This window comes from Sorex fumeus, unplaced genomic scaffold (assembly GCF_029834395.1).
Source record: "Sorex fumeus unplaced genomic scaffold, SorFum_2.1 ptg000213l, whole genome shotgun sequence".
NCBI lineage: Eukaryota > Metazoa > Chordata > Mammalia > Eulipotyphla > Soricidae > Sorex > Sorex fumeus.
Genome location: NW_026606270.1, coordinates 2,591,096 through 2,608,094, shown reverse-complemented (window position 1 = coordinate 2,608,094; position 16,999 = coordinate 2,591,096). Strand labels below are relative to the sequence as shown.

At 47.2% G+C, this 16,999-nt stretch overlaps 1 protein-coding gene across 1 annotated transcript; it reads right to left on the bottom strand.

Moving 5' to 3' along the window:
• Positions 1 to 6,369: 6,369 nt before the first annotated feature.
• On the bottom strand, positions 6,370 to 7,881 carry LOC130017708 (zinc finger protein 248-like). Its single transcript, XM_056108459.1, has 2 exons — positions 7,822 to 7,881; positions 6,370 to 7,201 (listed from the first exon to the last, which is right to left on the bottom strand). Exons 1-2 carry the CDS (start codon positions 7,879 to 7,881, stop codon positions 6,392 to 6,394), a joined length of 870 nt encoding a protein of 289 aa, XP_055964434.1. The 3' UTR covers positions 6,370 to 6,391.
• Positions 7,882 to 16,999: the final 9,118 nt, after the last annotated feature.

The following is a 16,999-nucleotide window of genomic DNA, read 5'->3' as shown; positions in this document are numbered from 1 at the left end:
AAAGCGTGTCCCAGGCAAGACAGTTACATCAGGCCCAGGGAGAAAATCAAATCTCAGAGACATTTCTATGCATGCTCGAGCCATCTCTAGCCGCCACTCATTCCTTTCTTTTCTTTTCTTTTCTTTTCTTTTCTTTTCTTTTCTTTTCTTTTCCTTCCTTCCTTCTCTCCCTCCCTCCCTTCCTTCTTTCCTTCCTTCCTTCCTTCCCTCCCTCCTCCCTCCCGCCTTCATTTCCTTCCCTCCCTCCCTCCTTCATTTCCCTCCCTCCCTCCCTCCCTCCCTCCCTCCCTCCTCCCTCTCTTCCTTCCTTCCTTCCTTCCTTCCTTCCTTCCTTCCCTCCCTCCCTCCCTCCCTCCCTCCCTCCCTCCCTTCCTTCCTTCCTTCCTTCCTTCCTTCCTTTCCTCCTTCCTTCCTTCCTTCCTTCTCTCCCTCCCTCCCTCCCTTCCTTCCTTCCTTCCTTCCTTCCTTCCTCCCTCCCTCCCTCCCTTCCTTCTTTCCTCCCTCCCTCCCTCCCTCCCTCCCTCCCTCCCTTCCTTCCTTCCTTCCTTCCTTCCTTCCTTTCCTCCTTCCTTCCTTCCTTCCTTCTCTCCCTCCCTCCCTCCCTCCCTTCCTTCCTTCCTTCCTTCCTTCCTTCCTTCCTTCCTTCCTTCCCTCCCTCCCTCCCTCCCTCCCTCCCTCCCTCCCTCCCTTCCTTCCTTCCTTCCTCCCTCCCTCCCTCCCTTCCTTCCTTCCTTCCTTCCTTCCTTCCTTCCTTCCTTCCTTCCTTCCTTCTTTCTCTTTCTCTCCTTCCTTCCTTCCTTCCTTCCTTCCTTCCTTCCCTCCCTCCCTTCTTTCTCTTTCTCTTTCTCTCTCTCCTTCCTTCCTTCCTTCCTTCCTTCCTTCCTTCCTTCCTTCCTTTTCTTTATGCCTTTCTTCCTTCCTTCTTTCCTCCCTCCCTCCCTTCCTCCTTCCTTCCTTCCTTCCTTCCTTCCTTCCTTCCTTCCTTCCTTCCTTCTCCTCCCTCCCTCCCTCCCTCCCTCCCTTCCTTCCTTCCTTCCTTCTCTCCCTCCCTCCCTCCCTTCCTTCCTTCCTTCTCTCCCTCCCTCCTTCCCTCCCTCCCTCCCTCCCTTCCTTCCTTCCTTCCTTCCTTCCTTCCTTCCTTCCTTCCTTCCTTCCTTCCTTTCCTCCCTCCTTCCTTCCTTCCTTCCTTCCTTCCTTCCTTCCTTCCTTCCTTCCTTCCTTTCCTCCTTCCTTCCTTCCTTCCTTCCTTCCTTCCTTCCTTCCTTCCTTCCTTCCTTCTTTCCTTCCCTCCCTCCCTCCCTTCCTTCTTTCCTCCCTCCCTTCCTTCCTTCCTTCCTTCCTTCCTTCCTTCCTTCCTTCCTTCCTTCCCTCCCTCCCTCCCTTGGGTTTTTGGCACACACAGCTGTATTCAGGGCTGACTGCTGGCTTTGCACTCCACGGCCACTTCCAGCAGGGCTCAGAGGGGTCAAATGCGGTGTCAGGGATTGAACCCAGATTGGCCACGTGCAAGGCAACCCCTTCCCTGCCATCCTGTTCCCCCAGCCCTTCTCATACTTCCTAGAGCCTCATCTTTGGCTTTTTGCCCTTTAATGAATTATTCAGAAAGATAATGCTGGAAGAGCATGGTAAGAATGTGGACTGATCTTTCTGTGCTCCCGTAAATCTCACACGCTGAATTCCAACCCCCCCCCCCAGGTCATGGTCTGAGGAGGTGATGAGATCTGTGGGTGCAGCCCTCAGGAATGAGGAGGCCCCATAGCCTGGCTCCTCCCCACCCCGTCACGGTCACCTCGTGAGGAGACAGTGGGACCTCAGTGGCCACTGATTGTGCTTGCTCTGGTCTCTGGCTCTTCAGGCTCCAGAACCGTTAGAAATCTTTGCCGTTTATAACTCACTCTGTCGACTGTTATAGAAGCTCAGACAGACGATGATGTTATATGAATCTGCCCCTTCGTTCTAAAGATGAATCAAGACAGACTACAGGCAATGTCAAGGTTAGAACTCAAGCTGCCCACTCTCAGCAGCCGGTCCATCATTCCCAATGAAGTCAAAACAAAGAGCTTTCAAAGCTCCCTCCTTAGGAATGACAGCCGGGGGAGCACCATCCATCAATCAGAAGGAGACACGCCTGAAAGTCTCTTCCCTTCTCTGCCCTTTCCAGAGCTTCCTGCGAATCCACTGACCGTGAAAGGTTAAAGGCATTAGTTTAGGGCAGCAAAGCCCAGCGTCTGGGTGCATTTTCATATGGAGATTTCCTCAGATTTCCCAACACGACCATATTTTTAGGAGAGGCTGAAGAATAGCTCATGGTTAAGAACACGCTTGGGTTCCACACGCGTAATCACAGGACTTGGGCCGTGAATGACGGTTAAAAGACTTATTTGCGGGGGCTGGACCGATAGCACAGTGGGGAGGGCATTTGCCTTGCATGCAGCTGACCTGGGTTCGATTCCCAGCATTCCATATGGTTCCCCCAAACACCACCAGGAGTAATTTCTGAGTGCAGAGCCAGGAGGAACCCCTGTGCAACGCAAGGTGTGACCCAAAAAGAAAAAAAAAGACAAAAACCCACCAAAAAACCCACATTTGCCCCCAGTTCTATTTCTTTCCAGTTTCCTTTATCACCTGATTATATATATATATATATATATATATATATATATATATATATATGGACTGGAGTGATAGCACAGTGGGTAAGGCATTTTCCTTGCATGAGACCGACCCGGTTGACCCAGGTTCGATTCCTCTGCCCCTCTTGGAGAGCCCAGCAAGGTACTGAGAGTATCTCGCCTGCACGGCAAAGCCTGGCAAGCTCCCCGTGACGTATTCAATATGCCAAGCACAGTAACAACAAGTCTCACAATGGAGACGTTACTGGGCCTGGGAGGGTCTTGGAGGAGGCCAGGGAGAGCCTCTCAGTAACTGGGCCTGGGGTTCAATGCAGGGGTCCTGAGGAGATGCCGCTGCTGCTCCAGCCCGACAGTGCTTGGGGTCTGTGGGGTGCTGGAAATTGAACCCCCGTCTGGCACAGATCAGACACGCGCCCACATGGTTGTACTATCTCCCTGCTCCAGAATTCGCCTTTCTGTCACCTACGAATAGACTTCTCTGCTTTTGATGTGTGATTTCAATGGTTCATACTATTTGTGGTGAAATTTTATTTTTTTTTAAATTTTTTTTGTCTCTTGGGTCACACCTGTCGATGCACAGGGGTTCCTCCTGGCTCTGCACTCAGGAATTACTCCTGGCGGTGCTCGGGAGGACCAGAGGTCGAACCTGGGTTGACCGCGTGCAAGGCAAACGCCCTACCCACGGTGCTATTGCTCAAACACCCAAAGTTTAAAATCTTGTCTAGTCTTTACAGAACGTTGGTTTTCTTTTCCACTTTATATTTTGGTCAATGTTCAGTTTATTATTAAAAAAATGAGGACACATAAGGTAATAAAGGGGATATAGGATCAAGAAATTCAAGGTTAGAGTCAAGTGACAGACATTTGGGACGATTGTTGTGGAGGTTTTGAAATCAGGAAACTAGACATTGAGAGACCAATCTTGACAGTGATTGGCACTCAAACATTGTTGTGGCTAATATGCTTTGTTTTTGGTTTTGGGGGTTCACATCTGGTAATGCTCAGGGCTTACTCCTGGTACTGTGCTCAGTGATCATCCCCAGTGGGCCCAGGGGATCATATGGGGTGCTGGGGTCCAAACCTAGGTTGACTTTGCAAGGGAAATGATGGCTGACACTCTAATGCTGTCATTTCAAGTCTGTTTCTTGACAATGTAAAAGTTTCAGGGCTGGAGAGATAGCACAGCGGGTAGGGCGTTTGCCTTGCATGCGGCCGACCCAGGTTCGATTCCCAGCATCCCATATGGTCCCCTGAGCACTGTCAGGAGTAATTCCTGAGTGCAGAGCCAGGAGTAACCCCTGCATCGCCAGGTGTGACCCAAAAAGCGAAAAAAAATGTAAAAGTTTCTTTACATATATATGTATACATGACCAAGCCAGAGTGCAGCTTTGACAAGGTGGCAGAAATGAGAAAAATCAGGTGGGCCTAAGGTTCGGTTATGGGAACTAAAACAGATTCAGCTTCCCAGCAATGAAACATGTGTAACTAGCCAACCTGAATCCACCTGGGAAAGTTTCTAGGCTCAGAAAGTGGACTCAATTCTCACAATGCCCCAGAAGTTGCTTTTTGTTAACTCTGAAAGAATGAGAATTCTATGTAATCACAAAATTGGTATTGATACTGGAAATTATTGTTTAATTGTTGCCTGACCACTGTTACCCTAGACACTTGCCCAACCACCTTTGTTTGGTAACTAAGTTAGATTCTTTTTGAAACAATAAGGCATGGACTGCCTATGTCATCAAACCCTATAAAAACTGCTTGCTGCCTGAAGTCGGGGTCGCTATCGAGAGACCACGCTGTGGGTGAGATTGTTGACCCCAGTATACTGGAATTAAACTCCTACTGCTTTTGCATTATTGTGTTTGTGTCTCTGTCTGTCTTGCCACTTGGGAGCTCAGAATCCTGAGCTTAACAGTGTCAGAGTAAGAAAAATAACAAAAGGAACACCTGTATACTCATGATTCTTTTAAGAATTTGAAATTGGGCCAGAGAGACAGAGACAGAGACAGACAGACAGAGACAGAGACAGACACAGAGACACAGAGAGATAGAGAGACAGAAAGAGTGGGATGGTTGAGCTCAATGAACTGAGCCCACGCACTGCAGGTTAGAGGCCCAAGTTTAATTTCCAGCACCACTTATTTTAACCTCAGGTCCCCTGAGGGGTAAAAGAAATATGAAGTTTACTCTTTTTCTAAGTATAGGGACCTCAGTGCTCCATGATGCAATAACTATTCTATATTTTTGTGGTAACAATCCATTTTCGGTTGCATTTTATTGTTTATATAGCTACTGTGGAATTGTTTTTGCTCTTTATATAAATGCAATAACACGACATCTTTATTTCCCCCTTTTGTCCGACATCATTGCTCTAAGATAGAATAAAATTTATTTTCATTGGTGTATATCTATATGGTCAGACCAACTTTTTACTTAATATATCATTAATGGCTTTTTCATTACTTTGCTAAATCATTTCCACAATTGCTACAATGCTCAGTGGATGTTCCTGCATGTGTCTGTGGGTACAAGCCTGGAGGTTTCTCTAGGGCGGGGTTTTCTCTGAGAGCGCTACCGGCACAATGGCCGAGTCTCTTCATTCTGATCTTTTATTGACACTGCACAGAACTAACTTCGGCTTTTGCACTCATCAAATGCCTGTGACCTGCCAGAGTGACAAATGATCCCCGTATCAAATATTTTCTTACTTTCATCCCCAACACACTTTAGGATACTTTTGAGAACTGTTGTTTTAGGGTAGTATATATCTAGAAGTGGAGCTTTTGGTCCAAGTGCTATACAACTGGGCTGGAGCGATAGCACAGCGGGTAGGGCGTTTGCCTGGCACGCAGCCGACGCAGGTTCGATTCCTCCATCCCTCTCAGAGAGCCCGGCAAGCTACTGAGACCATCCCACCCGCACACACGGCAGAGCCTGACAAGCTCCCTGTGGTGTATTCGATATAAACAGTAACAACAAGTCTCACAATGGAGATGTTACTGGTGCCCGCTTGAGCAAATTGATGAACAACAGGAGGACAGTGCTACAGCGCTACATAATAACTTGGTTTTCATTTATGATGTATCCTGTGCTTTCTGAGATTCTGTGGTGGGTTTCTCTAAATGCATCCAACCCAACACACTCATAGTTCATGATATATATATAGGTAAAGGTAAAGGTAAAGGCCCTCCCGTTGATCATCGATTTGCTCGAGCGGGCCCAGTAACGTCTCCATTGGAGACTTTGTTGTTACTGTGTCTGGCATATCGAATACTCTCGGTAGCTTGCCGGGCTCTCCGAGAGGGGCGGAGGAATCGAACTCGGGTCGGCCATGTTGGCCGCGTGTAAGGCGAACGCCCTACCCGCTGTGCTATCGCTCCAGCCATATATATATATATATATATATATATATATATATATATAGCACTCTCATGCACGCCATACCAATCCCTGGTGCAATGTACCTCAGAAGATTTCCACATACCTGTTTAATGTTCTCATGTCCATGACAAATTATCCCATGCATTTACAAAAGCTTGGCAGCGCACACGCTACTAAGAACAACACCTGATTTTTTTCACCCCTGCAGTACATCTGGAAGCACATCTAAATATGACTTTGAGTGAGAAGCTCTTCAACATTTTAATCCGTATTTCTAAAAATTACCTACTTCTCCTCAATAGTTTTGAATCTGAGTTGACATTTTCTTTTTCTCCACAAAGGACCTCAGTTCTAGACTAATCGTCCCATTTCAGTTAGCTGTCGCTGACGGATGAAGGCTTTGTCCCTTGCGTCCCTTGAGATTTAGCTGAAGTTCCATGGGTCTGGCTGGTGGATGTGGCCTTTTGCTCCTGGAGAGCCTTCGGGGGAGTTTTCCTCTTATGTGTTTTCCTCTGATGTTTGGTGAGCGCCGACCTCTGGCTGAAGGTCTTTTGACATTCATTACACTCATAGGGTTTCTCCCCGGTGTGAATCCTCTGATGTTTGGTGAGGGCTGACTTTTCATAGAAAGTTTTCTCACATTCGGGACATTTGTAGGGTTTCTCCCCGGTGTGCGTCCTCTGGTGGACCACGAGGTTAGATTTCACACAGAACGATCTCCAGCACTTGTCACATTTATAGGGCTTCTCTCCCGTGTGGGTCCTTTGATGCTGAGTTAGGTTTGATTTCACACAGAAGGTTTTCCCACACTCATTACATCGGTACGGTTTCTCCCCCGTGTGAGTTCTCTGGTGCACCGTGAGGGCTGACTTCTGACAGAAAGACTTCCCGCATTCATTACATTCATACGGTTTCTCTCCCGTGTGGGTCCGCTGATGTTCCGTGAGGTTGGACTTCACAGAGAAGGACTTGTCGCATTCATTACACTCGTAGGGCTTCTTCCCCGTGTGCATGGTCTGGTGCTGGGAAAGCAGCATTTTCTTGTGGAAGATCTTCTCGCATTTGTTGCAGTCGTAGGTTTTCTTTCCTCTCCGAGCTCTCGGATTCTGAGGGAGGGCTGGCAGCTCCCTTAAGTTCTCCTCAGGCTTCCCACACTCGTTGGGATCCCTTACCCTGCGTTTTCTCTGTTGCGGAAAGCGTTTTGACTTCTCAGCAGAGGGCTCATCACGTTTACGGCCTTTAAAGCTTCCCTCTCGGGTGTTATTGCTCTGAGGGCTAATGGGGTGTGACTCCTTAGCTGTGCCAACCCCATCATCCCGTTCCCGGAGGTTTTCTGTGGCACGGACTCTTGGATGTTGAGGAAGGGCTGACTTTTCGTGGAAGGCGTTTTCAAGTTCATGACACTCCAAGGTTTTCTCTCCTGCGCGGGTCCTCCCAGGTGGGGTGTGGAACGGCTTCTGCAGGGATGTATCAGGTCCACCCTCTGCCTCAGGTTTGTTGTCTATGGGTCTCCTCTGATGTCGAGTGAGGTTTGATGCCTTGGGAAAGGCTTTCCCAAATGCATCACATTCATGCTTATCGCCCGTGAGAGTTTCCTGTTGTGTGTATTCTGTCTTCCTGGATGGGGATTTCCCATTTTTACTGGATTCACGTGGTTTCCTGTCCCTAAGTGTTCTTGGACAAGCACTGAGCCTTAACTTTTGGCTGAAGGCCTGTCCAGATTTATCCTCCTCAGAGACTTTCTCTCCGGCCTGAATACTCTGACCTGCAACAGAGACTGTCTCTTTATAAAAGGTGTTCTCACAATTATTACATCCAAGAAGTGGCTCCAAGGCTGACTTCTTCTGATGTTGAGGTAAGTCATCCTTGTGAATGTGGGATTTCTCTTTTTCATCATTTTCATACGACCTTTTCCCTGTGTGAGTTTTCTCGTCGAGTAACTCACACTCACTGAAATCATTAGCTTTTTTTCTTACATGACTTCTATTATTAAAAGTTATTGTGGACACACTTGTTCCAAGACAGCCACATTTGTGGACTATTTTTCCTGAAGGTTTTATGGTCATATTAAAAGCCTTTCCTAATGTTTTATTTCTCTCCTTGGTCTCCTGGTTGTTGAGAAATAGAGTTTGTCTTGAATCTTTATCTTTCTTTTCTTGGCTTCTTTCCATGTGGTTGGCTCTCTGGATTTCTAGAAATAGAAAAAAATAATAAATTAATATTTTAAATATTAACACATTTATATACATTTCTTATTTAATTTCTTTTTAATTATTGCTATTTTTGTTTGTTTGGGGGACACACTTGGCATTGCACATGGCTTATTTATTCCTGGCTCTGGGCACAGAGAATGCTGGAGGGGCCAGGACTTGAACCATGGTTGCCGCATGCAAGGCGAGTACCTGACCTGCTACACTATCTCTCTGTCTCTCTATACATTTCTTAAGGAATAGAGTAATACAAAGGTCGATGTTTGGGTTGATGCTTGAGTTTCAGTTATAGTCCGGGGTAGAAGAGCTGTTATGAAGATTTTTTTTCCTACTCTTGAGCTGGAGAGATAGCACAGTGGGTAGGGCGTTTGGCTTGCACGTGGCCGACCCAGCAGAGCCCAGTTCGATTCCTCTGCCCCTCTCGAAGAGCTCGGCAAGCTACCAAAAGTATCTTGCCAGCATGGCAAAGCCTGGCAAGCTACCCGTGACATATTCAGTATGCCAAACACAGTAACAACAAGGCTCACAATGGAGATCTAACTGGGCCCGCTCAAGCAAATCGATCAACAACAGGAGGACAGTGCTACTCTTGGTTTGTTAACATGAAAACAAAGGCAAACATTACATCTATTTAGAAAAAGGGAAAGTTAATAAATTAATACAAGTTGCTTTATCTTGATGCAACTATGGCCTCTATGTGGATAAAGAGTTTGGAATATGACATAAAGAGTGGGGAAGTAGAAGAAAGTGTGTCAGGAAAATAATCACTTCTAGGATGGAAGGAGTGTCAGAGAATGGGGAAAAAGATTAGGGACACCGTGTCCAGAGAGATTGTACAGCGGGGCAGAGTGTTAGTCTTGCACACAACCAATCCAGTTTTGATCCCCAGTAACCCATAAGGTCCCCTATGCCTGCCAGGAATGATCCCTGAATGCAGAGCCAGGGTAATCCATGAGCACCACTGAGTGTGGGCCCCCAAAAGATTAGGGACAGAAGAAAAAGTGAAGGGCCATTAAGGGGAATAATAGAGCAAAGGATGTGGTCAGGAGGCAAATCAGAGACTAGAACCGTAGTTTCCCCTCTGGCATATGTTAATACCATAGTGGGATTCTTGATCCACTATACACGCTCCCAACCTCCTCTTCCTCCTCCCTTCTATCCACAGACTCCAAATGAAATTTATGAGCAAATCATTTCTTAAGGTCTAGAGATCAGTCCTAGAGTTGTGATCTCATCAGTTTACATAGCATGTACAGAAGAACAATATCCAAAGAGTGTGCAGAGGACAAACCTTGCCTGCGACAGGATCCAGTAGAGCCTGGTGACCCCTTTTTTGGGTTTCAAGTCAATTTCCCAGGAATAATACCTCTTACTAAGAGAATTAAGGTGCTATAGTATAATTTCTAGAACCAAGAGGTTAGCATCGGTAGGGTACTGTGCTGTAGATAATAAAGCATCAGGTCATCTATCTGTCCATGCGTGTGCGTATTTGGATTGTTGGTGCTATAATATGATTCTACTGGTTAATCAATATCTATCGTGTGACTTGGCAAGCCTACTTTCCCCTGTCTGAGGCCATCATTTACTTTACCAACAGTTAGTTCTCTGTCACACCATTTTAAATTATACTTTGAATCATGGGCTCTTCCTCTTTTATATTTCCTTTCCGGGAGAAACCAAGCACCCCAGTTTGTCCCTGGGGCCTTTATTAGTTTTTGTTTTTGTCTCACATTTTTTAGCACTTGGTTATTGTTATTCTCTGCTATTGTTATTTTATGCAAGAACATCAATTGTAAGCTTAAAAACAGATGACTTTTCTGTAGCAGATAAGGCTAATGGAAGCCAATAAGCTTGTAGGGAAAACGACTTGGAATTTATATTAGATTTTTAAATATACATTGAGAATCCACAGTCAAGCAATTGTTTTCCACATTTACAGTGCTGAAGGCTTCCATCACTCCAGGATATTTAATTGTGTCCTTTATGAAGTTCCAGCCGCTAGTCCACAAACAAAGCTCTCATGGATTTAGTTTGCATATACCATGGACTTAACCCTACCCACAGCCTATATGACTTCCAGGAGTGCCATCACCCCAGGGGCAAAGAACAAAACAAACCCCAAAACCTCTTGTGAGTTCACAAAGCATGTGGGGGTGCTGTGATGATGCATGCGTTTGGTGGCTGAGAGCTGCCTCCAGCCCTCCCCAGGACTCCCCAGCAGAGAGACAGAAAGAAGGGGACCACAGCCTGATGGTGAAATGGCCCGTTTAATGCAGAGCTGCTAGCATGCTTATAGAGCATCTGAAGGGGTCAGAGGTATAGGACTGCATGTCCGTGTGATTTACAGAGGTAAAACATTCCCGCAGAGGCAATTCTCTGGGGGAGACAAACTCAAGGAGACTCTCTGTCTCCCCGGGATATCTATATTGCTTTTCTCTTTCCTCCCAGTCATATATATCAAACAATTAAGTCAGACAATTAGTCAAACAATTAATTCTACTTCTTACCAATACTTGCAGTCGTTTGGATAAACACAGTAAGAGATAAAGATCCCAGATTTAGTTCTCTGGGCTCTGAGAGCAAGAGAGGCTTTTACCGTAAATCCCAGACTAAGTCCTCAGGCCAGTTCAGCTTGTCCTTCCCCATGGAGGTCCTGTCTTAAGTCATAACAGCTTGCATCAAGACCAGGCATTTATGCTGTCCTATTTTGATGCCAGGGTAGCTTTGCCTCTCACCCTGGGTCCAACTCAGGACCTCCCTTTTGGGATGTTAGGAACTACAGCAATCAAAGCCTGAGTCAAGTAATTATGACGGATGCCCAGGAGTAGATCTATCTCAGAGTCAATCAATTCCCAAACATTAGGCGCATGGCATTAAGGTCTTCCTGTGTTTAATCAAAGAATACTGCTCTATAGTAAAATATGAAAAAGACTATCGAGGAAGTAGAAAAGCAAGTAGCATTGTCCTCCCGTTGTTCATCAATTTGCTCGAGCGGGCCCAGTAACTTCTCCATTGTGAGACTTGTTGTTACTGCATTTGGCATATCGAATACATCAGGGGTAGCTTGCCAGGCTTTGCTGTGTGGGCGAGAGACTCTTGGTAGCTTGCCAGGCTCTCTGAGAGGGGCGGAGGAATCAAACCCAGCTCATTCGGCCGGCTGCTTGCAAGGCAAACGCCCTATTGCTGTGCTATCGCTCCAGCCCAGAAAAGCAAGTAATTCACTACAAATACAAAATCCAGAATTCCCAGAAAGTCTTGGCTTATAAGTAACCAAGACTGACTTGGGGAACTGTGACAATGAGACGTAAAACACAAAGGAAAGGTCAAAGATAAACTCAGGGGATTAGGGATGCTCAAGAGAGCACTGTAAGCTTCGCTGGGAGGAAGAAAAGGGGCTATTCACTGAGGAAGCCTAAAACACTTAGGGTTAATATCCAACACCTCTCATCACTTTAACATGCTGACGCTGAAGCTGCTATTTGCATTAATTGGACCACAGTCAAGTGGGAACCACTTGGTCTGGGTAGCTTACATTTGCGACAAACCTGCAAATCAGTATGGTCTATGCCATCTGCTCTGACGCTACTTTCTCCCAGTCTCCACTCTATCACTGGTGTGTAGCATGCTTCTTCTTGACTCCTATTTCCATACTTAATGCAGAGTTTTCTTGCTCTGGGTTATTTTTCCATCCCCCCACCCCACCCCCGCCCGCCCCCAGCTGTCTCTTACCTTCCATGAAAGTGAAGTTGATATTAAAAAATAAAATTCCCTGGCAGCCTTTGGATACATTTTGGGAAAAAAGAAAGAGCAAAGCTGACTTGACACTTCCTTTAGCCCCTTGGAATTTATATCTTCCTCCCAAAAAACCCAGCTCCCGGAAGCGTGCGGCCGCATTCGTGGCCGCGCGACATCTTATTATCTCATTCCTACTTTGGACAAACTGGCAGGCTACCGAATATAACCTGCCCACCCGGCAGAGTCTGGCAAACTCCCCGTGGCGTACCCAACATGCCAAATACCAGTAACAATGATGGGTCTCATTCTCCTAACCCTGAAAGAGCCTTGAATATGTACTTTTTAAAAAATCTCAGGGCTACCACGAAGGAGACGTTACTGGGGCCTGCTCGAGGCAATCGACGAACAACAGGATGGTCGTGATCGTGATCCCAAAAAACACTTTGGGGGGCTGGAGAAATAGTACAGTGGGTAGGGTTCGTGCCTTGCCCACAGGTGTCCTGGGCTTAATCCCTGGCATCCCATATGGTCCCCTGGACTTTGCCGGGGGTGATCCCTGAGTGCAGAGCCAGGAGTAAGTCCTAAGCATTTCTGGGTAGGGTCCCCAAATATGCCCCCTTCCAAAACGGTAAAATCATCTTGCTCACTTTTCGCTTTTGGGATACTACTGTCGCTTGGTTCTCCCCGCTACCATAAGGGCTGGGTTTTCTCAGTTTCTCTGGCTGGAGTCCTGCATCCCCTGAACCCCAAATGTCCTGCTCAGAGGGGATCCTCTTCCTAGTGAGGCCCTCACACTGCAATCCTGGCTTATCCGGCTAGAGAGTGCTGCCCCCACGAGCTCTCTGCACTCTCCCCACGAAGCCCTCTCTGGTCTTACCCTTCCTTGGTGTTTTCTGATTTCACTAAGCACATTCTCATCTCAGAGGCCTGCCACCTACTGTTTTCTTTCTTCCTTCCTTTCTTTCTTTCTTTCTTTCTTTCTTTCTTTCTTTCTTTCTTCCTTCCTTTCTTCCCTTCCTTCTTCTTTGACTTTTTGGGTCACACCTGGCGATGCTCAGGGGTTACTCCTGGCTTTGTACTCAGGAATCTCAGGAATTACTCCTGGCAGTGCTCGGGGGACCATATGGGATGCTGGGAATTGAACCCGGGTCGGCCGCGTGCAAGGCAAACACCCTACCCTCTGTTCTATCGCTCCAGCACCCCGACTGTTTTCCTGACCAGGAAATATCTCAGACAACTCATGACTCCTGCCATCCCTTTATTTAAAACTTCATTTTCCTTTATCTGTTCAACTGTTCACTTCCTCAAAGAGGCCCATCCTGAAGGCCCGTCTTAAAGCAGACCTCCCTGTCCGTCCCTCTCCCACGCATCTGAAGAATTTTTCAAAAGGCCAGTTGCATTTCTTTGCTCCCTGAATCGTTTGCTTCAGGAAGAGATACATTGCTTCTCAAATTCCCGTGCTTGGAATGTGACCAGAGCATAGCAGATTCCTCATAAATGTCGTGGAACAGAAGAATCCGACAAGAAGTGCTCATGCATTGGTACCGAAAGCGACAGATAATGGCCTTTGTTGAACAGAGAGAAAACAAGAGGAAGTGAAGATCTTGAATGAGCCTGTTAATTGGATTCCATAAATACCAAGCAAATGCCTCTCCATAAAAGTCAGGCAGAAAACAAAGAAGATTTATCTCGAAGTGTGATATTTGGAGGCCTGACATAGGTACGGCAACCATCTGCTCTTTAATCACTTCCAAAGGTTTGAGGTCTTTCGGAGAGATTTCCAGAACCAAACTCAAAGACAACAACCCCTGCTCTGGCCACTTGGGCTGCAGCTTCCAGAAGCCGCCCTTTCTCATCCTCTCTGACCCCAGGCACTTACCTGCGGTGAGTTTTCTCTTGAATACCCACGGTTCTTCTCCTCGCTCTAGCTTGGCTATCAGCTCCGGTTTGGTAGCACAGAGCCCTGGGATGGGGGAAATGACATGGAATTTGGCAACATTGCCTAGAAATTGGGCTCTTTGGCAAATCCACAGGGGACACTTTCGATGCTTTACAGGGAGGAGGTCCACCACCAAGAAGAGCATTTCCCAGGGATGGGCAACTACACGCTAAGAGGGTGATTTTTTTCTTTTTGGATCATAGCTGGGGATGCACAGGGGTTCCTCCGAGCTCTGCACGCAGGAACCACTCCTGGAGGTGCTCAAGGGACCATACGGGATACTGGGAATCGAACCCGGGTAAGCTGCGTGCAAAACAAACATCCTTCCAGCTGTACTATTGCTCCAGCCCCAGCTCAGAGGGGTTTTGAATGTGAAAGCTCAACCCCTCGATTTAGAGTGGTCTGGCCCCCAAACCGGAAGGGCGGGAGTTGGATGGGGTGTGGGAAGCAGCACTTACCCAGGGAAACCAGGTGCCTGTAGTTCTCCAGCATCACGTCCCTGTACAGGAGCCTCTGGGAGGGGTCCAGCAGCTGCCACTCCTTCTGGGTGAAGTCCACGGATATATCCCCGAACAGCACGGAACCCTGCAAGAGCCCACTCTGCTCAGTCCTTAGTGTGCCTGGCCAGGGGCAGGGGAAATGGGCAGGAGAGTGCCCTACTGGGCTCACTAGGAGGTGACCAGGAAATGTCCCCCGGGTCAAGCATCACCTTCTGCACCTTCCTTTGTGTTCCGCTTTGTAGGAAAAGCAAATCATAGCAGGCAGCAGTGATTTCTCGGTTTACAGATTGAGTCAGTTTCAGTTCCTCCACCAGCCTCGGTTGGCTGCAGTCACTGTCCCTGTTCTTAAGATGTTTACATGCCCACAGGGAGGTTTTCTACACAAGCATTCATCTGTAATGATGAATTATGGGAGCAGGGGAGAAGTGGATGTCCAAGGTAGCAGGCTCGGGAAAGGGCGGGAGGAGAGTCACTCCCCTGCTATGTGTAAATTGTACTTCACAGAGATGAAAGTTAGATTACCAGGCAAGGGTGGGATTTGCATGAATCAGGGGCACTTCCCAACCACCCCAAATGAAGGGGAATGCTGGGAAGGCAGCGAGATGGACCAAGGTGGGGGACTTGAAGAACAAAAAGAGCACGAGGAGTACCAAGTGGACAGACACAGAGATTTTGGATTTTCTTCTGTAAACCACTGGCCTCCAATAATTTAGCCACCCTGTCACTAAAGTCCTGGAATTTCCCTCAGTGTATTTATTTATGATTATGTTATGATTCTCCCACCATATAGCAACTTCCATCCTACCTTCCTTCCTTCCTTCTTCCTTCCTTCCTTCCTTCCTTCCTTCCTTCCTTCCTTCCTTCCTTCCTTCCCTTCCTTCCTTCCTTCCTTCCTTCCTTCCTTCCTTCCTTCCTTCCTTCCTTCTTTCCTTCCTTCCTTCCTTCCTTCCTTCCTCCCTCCCTCCCTCCCTCCCTTACTTCCTTCCATTCTTCCTTCTTTCTTTTCTTTACTTTTGTATTGAATCACCATGAGATACAGTTACAAGACTTTCATGTTTAAGTTTCAGTCAATGACTGAACGTCACTTGTCCCTCTAAGAAGCCCGCACGGCAGAGCCTGGCAAGCTCCCCGTGACGTATTCGAGATGCCAGACACAGTAACAACAAAGTCTCCAATGGAGACGTTACTGGGCCCGCTCGAGCAAATCGACGAACAACGGGAGGGCCTTTACTTTACTTTACTGTACAATGATTGAACCTCCATCCCTCCACCAGTGCACATTTTCCACCGCCAATGTCCAATGTCCCCAGTATCCCTCCTCGCCATTCTACCTCTCCTCCTGCCTCTATGGCAGACTTCTCTCTCTCTCTCTCTCTCTCTCTCTCTCTCTCTCTCTCTCTCTCTCTCTCTCTCTCTCTCTCTATCCTTTTGGGCAATTATCATGGTTTGCAATACAGATACTGAGAGGCTATGATGTTTGGTTCTTTGTCTACACTCTTAATTTTGTTTTTTTTTTTAATTTTTTTTATTAGTGAATCACCATGAGGTACAGTTGTAGACTTACAAACTTTCGTGCTTGCATTTCAGTCATACAATGATCGAGTACCCATCCCTCCACCAGTGCCCATTTTCCACCACCAATGGTCCCAGCATTCCTCCCACCCACCCCCAACCCCCCACCACTCCGCCTCTGTGGCAGGAATTCCCTTTTGCTCTCTCTCTCTCTCTTTTTGGGTATTGTGGTCTCCAATAGAGGCTTCTCCCATCCCGAGTGGGCCCTGCTAGCACCCTTTACTTGGTGGTCCCTTCTCTATCTGAGCTGCCTTTCCCCCCAGCATGTGAGACGGGCTTCTAGTACTTGTCTCTACTATTCTTGGGTGTTAGTCTCCCATTCCGTCACTTTATATTCCACAAATGTACACTCTTAGTTTTCTTAGTATCAAAAGGCATCCTATTTCTTCTGTTCTCTACCCTGGTTGATCATCTTGCATGGCTCCTTAGAGCTGGCATTCCTATCCTACTTCTTGGGACAAAGGGAGCATAGAATGTCACACAGGTGTGCACATTCCTCTATTTGGGGCATGCTAGAAGCAAAATGGAGCATCCTAAAGCAGGGGTTCTTAATTTGGGAGCATGTGGCAGAGTCTGAAGACAGTTTTCACAGTCACAGACGAGAAAAGGGTACTTCCGGGGGAGACCAGAGACACCGTTAACTATCCCATGATGCACAGGGCTGCCTCTGGAACAGGTAACCCACCCAAAATATTAATAGTATTGAGGCAGTGAAGTTTAATTTTCTTAAAAAATTTATTTTTTAAATTTTGAGCCACAGCCAGAATTACTCAGACATTACTCTTAGCTCCGTCCTGGTGGTGCTTGGAGACCACAAGATACCAAGGGGTCTGCACAAGGCTCTTGCATGCCGAGCTTGCATTGAGCATCACTTCGGCCCTAGATGACCCATTTAATTGGATTTTTTTGGGGGGGGGGGTGGCACACCTGGCCTTGCTCAGGGCTTTCTCCTGGCTCCTTGCTCAGGGCTCACTCATGGCGGGGATCAGGGCACCATCTATGGTGCTGGGCATTGATCTTGGGTCA

Bases quoted from the DNA above. Each gene is read 5' to 3' on its own strand.
- LOC130017708 (XM_056108459.1), bottom strand. From the start codon at position 7,881: ATGACTTACCTCAACATCAGAAGAAGTCAGCCTTGGAGCCACTTCTTG. The intron at 7,202-7,821 runs GTGAGAACACCT...TTTCCGCAACAG, and splicing joins ACTTCTTGGATGTAATAATT to AGAAAACGCAGGGTAAGGGA.